Source organism: Pinus tabuliformis, chromosome 7, assembly GCF_031772625.1.
Source record: "Pinus tabuliformis cultivar Carrire ecotype Pingquan chromosome 7, CPIR1, whole genome shotgun sequence".
NCBI classification, from domain to species: Eukaryota; Viridiplantae; Streptophyta; class Pinopsida; order Pinales; family Pinaceae; genus Pinus; species Pinus tabuliformis.
The window spans coordinates 678,211,087-678,226,732 of NC_142293.1; the positions used below are offsets into that span (position 1 = coordinate 678,211,087).

Sequence of the window (15,646 nt, forward strand, 5' to 3'; positions counted from 1 at the left end):
TGAATAGCATTGCACTACATATCACCCATCAACTATAGGAATTTTCTGGTACTCAACTCTGTCTCTGAATTTCCGAGGAACAACACACCTGCCTCCAAACCTTTGTTGCAAAAAAACAAGCAAAGTAAGGAGGAGTGCTCCGCAAGGAATCACAATATCCCAGGCAATCAAGTAGAAATCCAAGTCCGGATTGGCATAGAAGTAAGAACTGCTATACAGTGGTATATACCGAATAACCCGGTATGCATCATATGCATGTGGAATGGAACGTACCAATGTGATTCCAATATAAAAGTATGGTACCAATATTATATCTTTTATGTCAAAGAAAAAGTTTCCCAGAACTTGTGGTAGCAAAAAACCATCGAGGATGAGGCCTGCATAAGCTCTAAAATCTTGCCAGAGAGCATGCTTAGTATTCTTCTGAAAGAAATGCCTACTGTTAGAATGTGATGCCCCAGACAAATGAACAATACAAGCTATTAGACCTCCAAACACATATAGAGGCAGACAAATATAGAGAACCTTTCTTTCCCAGAACCATGCAGTCTTCTCACCTGCCACAGCAAGCCTGGCAGTCCAAACTAATTGAAGAAGTCGAAGTTGCAAAAGAAATACTACCATTGTCATTATTCGAACTACAACTTCATTCACTTCTAGCCACCCTCCCCCCAATTGCAAGACATTCTTACCTTTCTGGTTCATGAAAAATGCTTCAAAGTCGAGCAACAAAGGAATCATATGCCCTAAGGTGAGCACAGTGAGCATCAACAGAGAGACAAATGGCAGTACATTTGGATGTCTCCTAACATGCACGAGTTGGATATAGATGACAACAGCCGTTAGTGAGAGAGAGACAAGTCCCACTAATATGCTCTTTAGAATGTTGCTCCGGATTTAAGGAAGCATACTTGACCTTTATATGAATTTGATAATCCATATCACCTTCAATGTCCCTCCCCGATGAGCCAACATGGGACATCCAATCATGCACAACAATCCTGTTAGAGGATTATATATGCCCTCTGCTGATATAGAAGAGAAATATACAAACGATTCAGTGGCTTGAGAGGTTTCGTCCCACTTCTGTCGAAAGGGCATCCTAAATTTTAAATTGTAGCTGACATTCAACGGGCCACCCCCATGATTAAATCCATGTGTCGCAACAACTCTGTCTAAGGGGCGAAGCTGCAAATCTCTCTCGTATCTATTACCAATGGTAAATGGGTATGCATGGCCCTGCATTCTCAAATTTCCAGAGTTCTCAATGGCAACATCAAAAGCCAGATCCCCAAAGGAGGACCCATCTGGGTACCATCTTACCGAAGACATCTCGCTGCCCGTAAATGTCTTATTACAAACTTTGCCCACCTGGTCAAGTTTGGTGTACTTGTACTGAACAATGGGCAAATTAGTGATATTTCCCATTCCTCCATCGATTCCAGTAGGGCCTTTGAATGTGAAATTCTTAAAATTGCCCTTCTGGCTCTCAACATGTCCGACAACCATATACCTATCCACAACGGTTAAAGCCGTCGGAAACTGCATAGAAATGCTGATACCACAATCCTCCTCCTCAGACAATACGTTTCCACCATTTTCAATACGGCAGGCTACCATACACAATTGATCCCTTTCAGCATCCCATTCACCCTCCCCAATCAAAATGGTCTCTGGGAGGGTAAACCTAAAGCCTGAATTCCATAGATTGGAGAATCGGAAATACCCACGCACTTGCCCTTGTGGGGTACATTTCAATTTCTCAACAAACACAGTGTTCGGAAGCGATTCTCGTTGACTCACATTGAAGGGACTACAATCCCTTCCACTGCACTCACGGTTCCACACCAAATCTAGAGGCCTTCTCAACCAGCGCAAATTACAGAGAGTGCCACTTTTCAAGATATCTTTATTGGCATCCAAAACATCAGGCTTCCTGACTGAACAAACCCTTTTGGCATCCTCAACCCTAGTGTACTCATAAAACCCATCATACATTGCATAAATTGATATGGGCTCGAAGGAATTCTCTTTATCTAAGCTCTCTACAGTCCCATTGATCAAACCACTCACAAGGGTGCTCGTTTTGGAATAAGAAAACTTAACAGAAGCCAAGAAAGTCCTAGAAGAACCGTTCAGAAAATACCTCTCACCCAATCCAAGCATACATATCCTTTGCGATGAATTTGAGTAGAAACCCTCTGCAAAGATCACCAACACTCGACCTCTCGACATCCACCGCGGCGGGCGAGCGAACTTGAAATGGGACGGTGGCCTCTGAAAGTGACGATTGATAGCAGCTGCTCCATACCTCTTGCTTTGAACCATTAAACGCCCCTTGAATTAGAAGACGTCTTCCCGCTCGGTTTGCCACAGATCAGAGACGGAAAACGAGACGGAATTCGACTGTGTGAGGTCAGTCTGGTTAAAGATCGGATCTCCTCCCTCGTATGAAGCGTGGTAAAAGGTCAATCCGTGGGCTTCTTCGTTGAATAAGCCCCCCTCTTTGTTGACGGCTTTTGGCGCAGGAACGAATTCCTGGCAGTGTTTCCAGTACAATTCATGGTCCAGTGACGCGTTTAGTGGGTTCGCTCCGATGGCAGCCAGTAGAATCAAGATCACCCGCAGATCATTTATTGACAAAACAGGAATAGCTCAATTCAGCCCTGAACTCCTCTTTGAGAACCCAGTATACATCCCTCTCCTCAACTCTAGGCTTCAACATTGAGCATCCACAGCCACATTAGAGCCAGCAGGTCTGGCTACAGCCCAGGCTGTTGTTCCTTTGTTATTTCCATCCGCACTGATCTCAGAATTGCGTCCGCCGTGATGAACACCACGAACCTGGACTGCTCAGCCAGAGCCAACTCGGCTTATACCCTCTGCAAACAGGATTGTATCTTTGCCAACTGCACACCTAGAAGTAGACAGCGACTACTCTCCCACGCCGCTGCATTTCCCACTCTCATGTTCCATCATCCGCGCTTGAACGCTGATCAAGTAACCATTCCAACTACCTTCCATTGATCGAACGATTAACAATCATCTAATCGTCTAACACAACGGATCAACGGCTCAAAACATTACACGGTGGCATACAGGGAAGTTAATCCCAAAGGGAAACGCCTTACGGCGTAATTAATTCACAAGTTATTAACTCATAATACAACTAATGAATACATCAGTTAACTCAGTTGCATGTCAGTGCATGTTCAGTTCAACAGGGACAAGTGGTAGAGAATCAGATTGCTATCAGTTGTGACTATAGTTGTGCATCAGATCTTGCACAATCAAGGGATTGAGTATGCCAATGAGTTTGCTCACGTATTTGGCCCACATTTTAGCCTTTGCTCACGTCCAAAAAGAGTGAGTGACTATTTTGCAGGTGAAAAACGAGTTTGGGAAGCCATTCTCATCAGTTCTTGAGCAGGTATTGAGCAGTGGAGGCAGGCAAGCAGCGGGGGAGATTTGGAGATCAAATCTGAGTTGTATTGTGTGTAACAGGTGGAGATACTTGTGAGAAGTATTATGCTTTGTATTGTTACATGATTCAATCAATATAATATATAGATAGTGTGGGGTTTTTAGCGAGATGCTTTCCCCGGGATACATACTGTGTTTATGAGTTTGATTGATGCTTCTATGTGCGCCTGTGAATGTTTCTGCTTCTGTAAATTGATGATCAACGTAGAGGAGATTATGTATTATACATGTTCCGCTTATAATTGTATGATCAGGATAATCTCTGTGAATATGTGTTAAATTATTCAAAATTTCTACAGGAGATGTACAGGAACTCGATCTCATCTTGAATGTCCCTATGTAGGCAATTACAATACTTGAGTACCAAATGTTTCTCAGAATCATTGATACCCAACTTCGTGCGAAGGGTATGAAAAACATTGGTAATCTTTGACAGGTCTTTGTTCCTTCCCTGCCGCAACGTGATCCACTTTATGTATTTATCCTCATAGCTTTCGACAGGGTAGTACTTCTCCTTGATGGTGTCCCAAAACGAATTCCAAGTGGGTGTGACTGAAAACAATGAGGGCATACTTTAATCCTTCTGCTCACAGTGGGTTTCCCACCAGTCCTTGACGTGGGGGACATATTTGAGAAGAGAAAAAGTAATCTTTTTGTGGCTAGAAAAATCATGAACAAAAAAAATATCCTTCTAGTAGATTTAACCATTTTTCTATGGAATTTTCATCTATTTGGCACTCACATATGGGAATGTCAAAGTTTACTTATACCTTAAAAGGAGTGGCACCTCTAGAGTGGATGTTGGATGTGGACGCGCTGCCGATGGGAAATCATTGAAGGATTTGGGAAAAGTTATCCATCATGGCGTTCCTTTGTTTCTCGAGGGCCTCTTTGAGCAAAATTTTGATAGGATCTTCTACTCCCTCATCCTTCTTTTCTTCCTCCATGGGCGGCCGTTGAGCTTTGTGAGGCTGATCTTGTAAAGGTTCAACCAGATCGAGCCCAAACTCCTTATACCTCAACCTCATTGGGGACATGCAAAGAAGGATCGAGAAAGAGAAGACTGTTATGATAGCACTGATCCAAATTTAAACAGGAACACAAAAAATTATAGATATAACCATAAACACAAAGATGCAACAAAAATAAAGCTTCATTTCATTAATATCAAAGAACTAAAATATGCTTACATACAAAATGGAAATAAACTAGCTTGGGCGATGGTAGCTTATCTCTGAGAAGAGATGTGGTGGTTACATGTCTTTGAACTGTATTACAATGAGGTACGATGGCCTATTTATTATTGAGAAACAATGGAAAACCCCAAACATCCAAAAACCTAACCCTAGGAGATGAAACACCAAAATATGGGCCCTGTGGGGGTAAATTAATACATCAACTTCTCGGGGTGGTAACTTTGGCATACGATCTCTGTTTGACACATACGATACCTTGTTAGAAAGATCTATTCGAGGACTACAACGTACAACAATGAACATTGAGTTGTGAAATTATAATAATTAGGTGATTTTAAAAAAAAAAACACGTCGTTTAGGGCCTCAAAATAGCTTCGGAAGTTCAAGACCCAAAAAACTGCCAAAAATAGTAAAGTGTGCTACAATTAAGGAAACTGAAAAACTGAAAGAAACAATGGTGGGGGTCCAAGTGGAATAGGCGAGTGGCCACCAATATCCACCTAGATCATAATTCCAACATCATTTTCGAATTCACATGTAAAATTTGGGTGACAATATTTTCTGGTGTTGTCGCTGGGGATAGAGTTTTTCAGTCCTTGGTTCTCTCGAAATTATCTTCATCCTCTCATTATCATCTTCTTCACCCGTCGAGCGACACATTTTTTGGTGATTTGACATCTTATCATATTCTCATATGTTTATCACGTTGTTCACCATCACTAACATCTTATGGTTTCTATTTGCACCCTTCGCACCTGGATGTTTGGGTTAGTTTCCTGTTTGGGTGGTGACTCCACTTATTCATCTGTTTACAAGAGCTTATACTAGAATGAATCTTGGTAGCTTGGTTAACCCAGCGCCTGATCCTGAAAAGGCTCTTATATCTCGGCAAAGAAAATTACATTCTAGTAAGAGCTTGATCTTTCTTGAAAAGGAAGCCCTCCTTGATATCCACTTGCTATTTCTTGACCCCATGAATCAAGGTATCATGGATCTTTATGCTTCTTTCAACTTTCAGGGTCAGCTTCATGAGATGCCAAATTTAGGTTTGGACATGATACCTACATTTCAAGGAAATAATGCAGTCACTACTGAAGCACATCTCATTGCATTATCAACTTTATTAGCTAAGCATATTAGCAAACCCACAAATAATCATGACGATGTGAAGTTGAGGCTTTTTGTCCTTTCCTTGCAACAAGATGCAATGCAATGGTATATGGACAAGCCTAATAATTATTTTGACTCCTTGCAACCTTATCATTACTTTTAAAGATAAATACGGGCATAAAAGTGAAGGAAGCTACTTGCTCAAGGCTATCAACACCATCAAGAAGAATGAAAATTAAATAGTTGAAGAATTCAACAAAATATTTAATGGCATTTTCAAGGAAATGCATCAAGACTAAAAGCCAACTGATAAATCCTTGTTAGAACAATATCTTGATGCATTTTTTGTTGAAACCTCGTATGAGTTGAGACGTTCTAAACCAACCAATTTAGTTGTTGCCCAAGCCATAATTGAGGAATCAGAAAAAGATAAGAAATCATCTAGAAAATCTAAAATTCCTGGTTTCAAAAGAGGTCTGGCCAAATCTAAGGGGAAATAAGTAAAATAAGAGCATGATCCAATTAAAGAATTAACACAAATGATCAAGGAAATGAGAGTGGATCATGCTAAAGAGATGAATTCCATGCAATCTAGGCTAATTCAAATGGAAAGAAATCAATCTCAAAATATACAGCCTAGAAATAATGCATGGACAAGAAAGGATCTTTCAACTGAGAAGAGACCTCTTGATCCACCTGAATCTGCAAACGTGGTTGTGCAACCTTTGTCTTTTTGTAGACCTTGCCAAATCTTCCATAATGAAGAACCTTGTGTTTTTGCAAAGGGTATCTTGAATGGTGATTTCATGACAAAAAGATATCAAATTAATATGTTTAGAAAAGAGTATCCCTTTCCTTTGGAGGATTGGATAGAAGTCATTGAGAATAGTCGTAGTGTTTAGACTCTCATTCCTTCTAGTATAAACAATGTTGAAAATGAGGAAGTGGTGTTTCCTGAAAAATAACCATCATAAGGGAAAATCATTAAGGAATTTGCCTCTAATATTCCAAATCCTCATTTGAATATCAAATTTGGAGAATGGATTAGCAATGCAAAAATATCTTTACCTATCAATGAGGTTGTCAAGATTCCTTCCCAGAAGCCTAAAATCATGGAAAGTGTCAAGGCTCCTCAAATAGAAGAGCCCAAGAATTAGAACCAATCTCCTTTATATTTTTTTTCCATGCAGTGGGTTTGTAGAGATTGAGAAAGTTCTAGAACAAGTGTCTTTTCCCAAAGAGCCTCAGGATAAGCTCATTGTGAAACAATCCAACATGGGAAATTATGTTGTCTTTTCCAATTCTATAGCCCCGCTAGAGCATAATATGGAATCAAAGAGCCAGGTTTGGTACATGAATTTTGATGGTCCTCTCTCTAAACATGGTAAAGGGGTTGGGATTGTTTTGGTATCACCTTTGAGACATGTGTTTAAATTTTCCTTTCGCCTAGAATTCAAAGCTAGCAATAATGTGGCAAAATATGAAGCTTTGCTGATGGGTCTTGAGTTAGCTAAGGACCTCAAGATAAAATTGCTCAACGTTAAAGGGGATTTTGACCTTATCATTAAATAGATCAAGGAAATATTTTCATGCAAAAATGACAGACTTAAAAAGTACTGGAATGCCATATGTGATACTATTGAGCTATTTGATGCCTTTTATCTCTGAATCATCCCTAGAGAAAAGAACAATCAAGCTGATGAGATTGTTGTGGCTGCATTTACTTTCCAAATATCTGATAACATGATAGAGGATAAGGTCAGAATGGAGGTTATCTTCGAACCATCAGTGCTAGGAAATATTGAACATTGGAAAGTATTTGATGATGATAATAAAATTGTTCATTTTATTAATGAATTAGAAGATTTTGGAGATTCTCAGGCATGGTCTAAAGAGGAGGGGTCTGATTCTAATAGTATGGACATGACAAATCCTAATCCATGAAATATTGTTGTTATGGAACAACTCTTTGATAGAATTGATGCTACCAAAAAGGGTGAAGAAAGGAAGATAGACTCGGGAGAATTTAGTGAAGTAAATATTGGTTTCTTTGAAGATCCGAAAATTGTCAAGATTGGTAAAGGTACTTCTAAGGAGGAAAAGGAAAATTTTATTGACTTGCTCATTGAATACTGTGATGTCTTGGCCTTTCCATATGATGAAATTAAGGGTTATAGGAAATACATTATGGAGCATACTATTCCTTTGAAAGATGAATATGCTAAACCGATCAAGCAAAAACTTAGGCAAATCAACCCTAAGTTAGCCCCTCTAGTTAAAAAAGAAATGCAAAAAATGATTTCCGCTGGTATCATAAAGCATACTCCACATTCCATATGGTGTTCCAACTTGATGATTGTTAGAAATAAGAATGGTGCTATTAAGTCGTGTGTCGATTTCAAAAATATTAATCTAGCTTGCAAAAAGGACAATTATCATTTACCCAACATGGAAAATATGATTCAAAGGATAACTATTTTTGGTATGATGTCATTATTGGATGGTTTCTCTGGTTATAATAAATTTTGGGTTAAAGAGCAAGACCAACATAAGATAAACTTCATCATGCCTTGGGGTACATTTGAATATCTTGGAATTCCTTTTGGGCGAACAAATGCAGGAGCTACTTTCCAGAGGGCCATGGACTATGCTTTCAAGGAATTGATTGGTAAAATTATTGAAATATATTAAGATGCTCTCACTTTCTTCTCAAAGGATGGTAAGGCTCTTATAAGTCATCTTAGAGAAGTTTTTGATAGGTTTTGAGAATTTGGCATATCATTAAATCTCGCAGATCTGTATTTAGGGCAACTGAAGGGAAATTATTGGTCACATTATCTCCAAAGATGGTATCGAAATTGACCTTGAAAGGGTCAAGTCTATTCAACATATCCCCTTTCCACAAAATGTTAAGTCCCTTCAATCCTTCTTAGGGAAGATCAATTTTCATAGGAGATTCATTCCAAACTATGTAGAAATTGTTAATCCCATATAGTGTTTATTGAAGAAAGACGCCAAATTTGTTTGGAAAGTCGAAGGTAAACATGGATTTCAAGATATTAAAGATGCTATATCTAAGGCTCTTGTCCTTGCCAGCCTAAAATATTCAAATGAATTTGTGGTCTTTTTTTTGCATCTGAAGATACTATAGCATGCTTCTTGTTGCAGAAAAGCAAAGAAGGTCATATATCATTCTGAAGAATATTGTGACAATGGTATGTTCAAGTCCTAAACACACATAAATCAAGTCGAAACTCATTCATAATTACCTGAAGGAAATAAATATTCATCTTGTGGTTGCATTGGTTGTATAAGAGTGAAATTTTGAGGATTGCAGTTGAATTTCAAGGTCTGATATATCACCTACAACCACCTTAAATCACCTACAATAGTGGTATAAATATCTAGTAATTGCATAAAGGATAGATAATAATCATATCATATAATTGGTAAACCATTTGTGTGGTTGGGTTTGCATTTTATTAGCATCTCTTGGCATTTTGGAGGTCTGACATATGCATTGTAAGGTATGATCACAAGCATAACAATGGTATAAAAGTTTTTGATAGTCATCTCAGTGAATTGGGCTTTCATTTTTTACATCCTATGCATCTTAGTTAAGGTATTTTCTTGTTTATTGGTTGCTTCTATCACTGCTGCCTCATATCATCATTGCATTCCATTGCTAACTATTGCATATCATTCATTGCGTTCTTGAATACATTGCATTCTTGCATTCGTTTCATCGTTTGCATTCTCATTTAATCTAAAAAACATAAGTGCTCTAAAAGATAATTGGTGTAATTGATTGAATTAGCACTCCTAACATAGATAAGTTCGTTGCTCTCTATGATTTTATCTTATTCTCCTAATGTATCATTAACATAAGCTAAAGAGTATCATTATTGAGTAGTTCTAATTGCAATTTTTTCTTACATGTCATTGGTTACAAATTTGGTGAATGGTATGCTCTCTTTCTCTCATTGACATTAAAAGGAATTTTCTACTTATCATTGTTGTCACATTGCTAAAGAAATTAACTATTGGATAATTGGTTATATTTATTTTCATGATCATAAGTGGAATAAAAATTTCTAATGGATTTACTTTGGTGTACTAACTTGTTGTTTCTTGAAAGTGAGCTTCACATCTAAGTAATTCATAATATTGCAATAAAATCACTCTTAAAAGCACCTAATTGATTATCATATTGTGATAAAAGTAATTTTGGCATCTAAATAATCGCAAGAATTTCCAAATTGTGTTAAAGATATTGTTGAAGGATTGATATTTTCTAAATTGGTAAATTTACATTGTTGAACATTGGGCTTGAGCACTTTACACTTATTTGCATTGAGATATTATTAATTTTGGGTTTCTTAGCACAACATTTTCTGGCATCGTCTAATTGGTTTATTTAACACTCCTTTTGGTGATGAATATCCTTGTAAATTGTTAAGTACTTTTCTTTTATTTCTATAAATTGAATATCATTATTTAGGTAATTCAAAGTACTTAAATAATTTAACAATCTAATCTAAGTATAATCACTCATCTTGAACTTGTAGTCTAGGAGTAGTATCACATTGTTAAAATTTACCTGCAAGAATAAGCTTGGTTGAAAGATGAGAGGACCACCTCTCTCACCCAGCTTGCGAAGTCTTGAACCTCACTTGTGGTTAACATGGTGACCTTGCATTCGTCAGAGCCATAGTATCTGCAACGCCGAAGGAATCAGGTGGTTAAAAATCCAGGGCAAGTATCGTTAATACAAACTTTTCTATCTTTCCTTAGGTTTCTCTCCAAAACCTACACTTGAGACTAGCTTCAAAACAACTAAGAGAAATGACTCACTTAGATAGGCATCTAACTTAAATTTAACCAAGAATTTTCACCTCACATAGATCTAGGTATCACATTTCATATAAGATAATGTGCATCCTAAGCAACAATTGTTCATCCAGTGCCTTGGTAGCTAATTTATATCGAGCAAGTATTTTGCCTTGAGAAGGAACTAGTCTCTCTAAATATTTAATCTAATTGTGCTAATAATTAAACTTGCTAAATCATCATTTACTAGGTTTCTAGGCCATTCAATTATGTCTCCCAGACTAGTCAATTGCTAACAAATCTCTTATCCACACATTTCATAGGGACTACCCCCCCATAGTCTACTGTAGGGAGACAACTAGAGCAAAGAGGGTAGGGATCAGAGTGAAAGCCCCTACCCTGAGTAGTTTTCACATTCACTTGTACAATTTGGGTGATTAAAACCCTAACCTAGTATTTGGTCGTCTCGACTATATAGTCGATTTATTTCCACGATCAACTAAAAATTTACTATGGTTGATTGCCTAGCCTTTTCTACTAGCCCCCCCACCCACCCCCCCCCCCCCCCCCCCCCCCCCCCAACACTTCTCTAAGTCACTCATAAATACATAAGGAAAGTGTTCTTCCTCATACAATTTTTTCATTCATAGTTATTCTAGACAACATAAATGAGAGTGGTAACTTATTATCCATAAGTAGATACCATTTTTCCAATCTGATACCCCCTTACTCTTGTTGTTGATAACTATTCTTTCTATGTTTTAGTTTGAGAAATCAATACAATCAGTTTCAAATATTTCTCTATAGATTTGTTTCAAGCAATTTTAAACTTATTTTGAAGCTAATGGAAGATGCTAAAACTTTTTTTAGTTACTGAGATGCTCATCATACATGAGATAGGTTTTTCCAATTTAGAAAGTGCGTTGTAAAAGAAATGGGTAGGAGGCTGGCATTTGTACTAAAAAAAACTCAAAATATAAACTATAAACATTTAATTTTGGTCAACCACTAACGCATCGTTGCTTCCACATTGCCTTTAGGGACAACTACATAAACTTAACCTTCACTTGCTTTAGGTTCGATTAGTAAGAAAGATTCTCCACATTTACAATTTTGATTGAAAGGACTTGGTCTACATAGGTTGAATCTCTAAATTTGATTTTTAACATAAATATCATAAAATCAAAAGTGAAATCTTTGGAACAAGTTGGAGAACTTTTGATTCCTTAATCCTCAATAACTAGAGCTACATAGGGTTCTAGGATTTTAGCAACTCAACTATAAAAGTGAATTCAAACTAATATATGATGGCATATCGAACTTGAAAGAATTAAGTTAATATTCTCAGTGATGGTATATTATGTTACCAAAATACTTTCCTATACTAAACCCTAACATCTACCCTATCCTTCCATGACCACTACCATGGGAGGTGTTCTAGTGTCATATCTTACCCCTTTGACTAAGCTGACATGACCGTCAAGACATAGTAGATGTTGCAACCAAGAAATTCAAGCTTGTAAGGGTCATCTCCTCTTATGATTTTGTAAAAAGGCTTGAAGCAACTCCACATATTTATGTGAAATTAGGTGCTCTTTAGAATATCGTCCTTTGTTTTGCAGAAATGTACCCATTGGAAAGTTCAATGGCTCATGGCACAACTCAAAATATCTCAAAGCATGGATCAAGAACCATTGGTTCCCCTTGATACATGGATTGACAAGCCATTATTAGTGTGGAAAATGTTATTTCTGTTATTTCTTTGAGCATAAGGAATAATTTGATGAAAATTTTATTAGTGGCCCATGGTTTATCAAAACTAATTGATTATTACTAAACAATTGGTTGTTGAATTCTGATTTGGAATATGAGGCACATGGTTGTTGTTCTAATTTGGGTCTTTTTATATATTTATCCTTGGTCTTGTGTAATCAAAATTCATGCCTCTACTAAACCCTAACATATCCCCTATCCTCCCATGACCACCACCATGGGAGGAGTTCTAGCACCCAATTCTACCCCTCTGTCCAAACTATAATGGCCTTTTAGACATAGAAAATGCTATGAACAAGAAAATCAAGCTTGCAAAGGATGTCTCCTCTCTAAGTTTGTGAAAAGACTTGAAGAAACTCCCTATATCACTATAAAATTGATTTCTCTTATGAATAAAGTCCTTTGTTTTGGTAGAAAAAGCACCCATAGGAAATTCCAATGGCTTGTGGCACATTTAAAATGATCTCAAATCATGAATTAAGCACCATCATATCCCCTTGATTCATGAATTGGAAAGCCATTTTTACTGTTGAAAATGTTTCTTCTCTTTCTCATTGAGCACAAGGAAGGCATTGATAATTTTTTTATTGGTGGCCCATGGTTTATTAAGGCTAATGGATTATTCCAAAACCATCAGTTGCTAACTTTTGATTTGGAATATGAAGTGTCGATTGTCATTCCTATCTAGGTTTGTCTTTCTCTAATCTTGTGTTTCTAAAATACTTACCTCTATTAAACCCTAACATCTCCGCTATCATTCCATGAACATTTCTTTAGAGGAGTTCTAGTTCCCTTTCAAGCCTCTTTGTCTAATCTATAGTGGCCTTCAAGACATAGTAGACGTTGCGACCAATAAAGTCTTGCTTGTAAGGGACAAATTATCTTTGAGTTTGTAAGAAGATTTGAAGCAACTCCCCATCCATTTGTGAAAAGAGGTGTTGCTATGAACAAAGCCTTTTATTTTGAAGAAAATGCACCCATTGGAAAGAGTCTATGGCTTATGGTGCAACTAAAAAGATCTTAAAGCTTGGATTAAGTAACACTAGATCCCCTTGAATCATGGTCCGATTGGCAAGCCATCCTTATCGAGGATAAGGTTTTTTCTCTTTTCCTTTGAGCATGAGGAAGACATTGATAAAAAAATAATTAGGGGCCCATGGTTTTTCGAGGCTAATGGATTCTTCCCAAACCATTGGTTACTAACTTTTGATTTGGAAGATGAGGTTCCCATTGTTGTTTCCATTTGAGCTTGTTTTTTTTCCTCCCTGATATTTTGGGACGATGAAATATTGAATGAAATACTAAAACCTCCTAGGGTGTGTTTAAGCCTCGAAAATCGTTGCCTCAACATGGGGGAAAACCACCCGGTCTGGACCTTAAAGCAGCTCCTTTTCCGTTTGGAATAGTGGCTCCGACTGGGGATAATGGGACCAGTTTCCCAATCTATTTAATGCTTGTGCTAAATGGGGTGATGTGTGATGTGTTTGGAATAATGCTTTAAGCTAACGGTAATCTAGTCTAAACTAATCAATCACAAATGCATTTAACTTCTAATTTCTAAAAAACTATATAATCATAATATACCTAGGATAAACTTGATGTATGCGATCTACAATAATTTCTAAAAGCAATTGGTAATAAAGATCATTCAATTATGATTAGAAGTGAATCCATTTTAACAATAATCATTTCGTATAAAAAGTTAGCTGAAATGATTGTGAGAAATATATCGCATAAAGAGCTATTCATATATTCAGCATAAAATAAAGATCATCATCATACAAAAGTGCAATAACGATAATCGAATTTCAGACTTTCATACATAAATAATTCGAAAGGAAAAGATTGCTTAATACATAAGTAAAAAGGATTACGAGATAAAAGTACCATTTATAATATGTCCTACTTATGTGTTTCAGCAATATTTATCTATCTTCAATCCATTCAACATCATCTAAGAGTACAAAAGTGCAATTTCAGTAGAGGATGCTAAGTTAGATAAAAATAATTCTTGTTCCATATATTTCACTGGAACTTCTTCAAAGGGACAGAAGTGCATGTTTTGAAGAGAGTTTCTGATAAAATTCTAAACCCTTCTCTAAATGCATGAGAGGGGTTTAAATACTAAAACTATAAGGCTAAAATAGATTATTACAAAAATAGTTGAGGAGGTTTAAACGATCTGCCTCAATTTATGCAAAAAAAATCAAAATTAAAGTAAACAAGGTGACTAACTATGCTGCATTCAATCCTTTAGATCATAGATATCCACCATAAGATTCAACTGTGTAGGCCTGTCGACTTCTGCTTTCAACTGTCCATCAAATACAACATCGGTCAGCGCTGGCGCCATTTTCTTGGCAGAGGTGGTTAGGCATCGTAGGGTCATCCATTGGCTGTGAGGCTTGACCAAATGTTGCTAATATGCCTCCCAGTCTAGCGTGGTCTTTTTCCTTATCACTTCCGCTGCCTGTTTCCATTGTTGTTTGAGTTGTTTTTCATCTGGAAGGAACCCTGGAATGGACTCTACTACTAGATTGGCACCATGAAAATTCTAATTTATATTTTCTATGATGATGTCTGCTGCTGCCTCCACGTCTGTTGTTTCCTTTTCTACATATTTTAGCCGAGAATCCCAGCTTGCAAATAGAATTTCCTTATGTGATTATTCTAGCTTGGTCAAGTCGGATTTTCTTCCCTCCTCTATATTTTACCAAGCGATGTGATCAGAGAACTTTTTAAAGATCTCATCATATTCAAGTCGCATTTCTACGACTTGACTTGTTATTTTATCACTTATTTCACAATAAGATTTCAAGTGTGAAATCTTTTGGCATAGTAATTCTTCTGATGTATCAACTGGGAATTAAGTCCGAGTGCTTCGGTGATAAATTGATTTATTTTTGGATCATCTTTATGAAGATCAGTTATCACCTGCACCTGTGCTTCCTTATCGTCTAAGCTGATATGATCTATTTGCATTTTTTCAAATTCTTGTTGAAGCTTGGCCAACTGTATCTATGCCCGTTGGTTAGATTCGACTTGCTGTAACTGTTGCTAGAGTGACGTTATTTTATTTTCCTTTTCTATAAGCAACATTTGGACTTCTGTTGCTTTATCTATGGTTTTTGTAGCATAAGCACCTGCAAACTGCAAAAGTCTAGTTAAGTTGGTGGATGGATCAATAGGCAATTCCTTCCATAGAACATCCATTAGTTTGTTTTCGGGGTTAGTAACAGTTGTAGAGTCCAATT

General features: G+C 37.2%; 1 protein-coding gene across 1 annotated transcript; it reads right to left on the bottom strand.

The window, feature by feature from the left end:
- Nucleotides 1-918: 918 nt before the first annotated feature.
- On the bottom strand, nt 919-2,328 carry LOC149249289 (uncharacterized). The gene has a single exon (XM_089452573.1). The coding sequence runs from the start codon at nt 2,326-2,328 to the stop codon at nt 919-921; it is 1,410 nt and encodes a 469-aa protein (XP_089308699.1).
- Between the last annotated feature and the right edge of the window lie 13,318 nt (nt 2,329-15,646).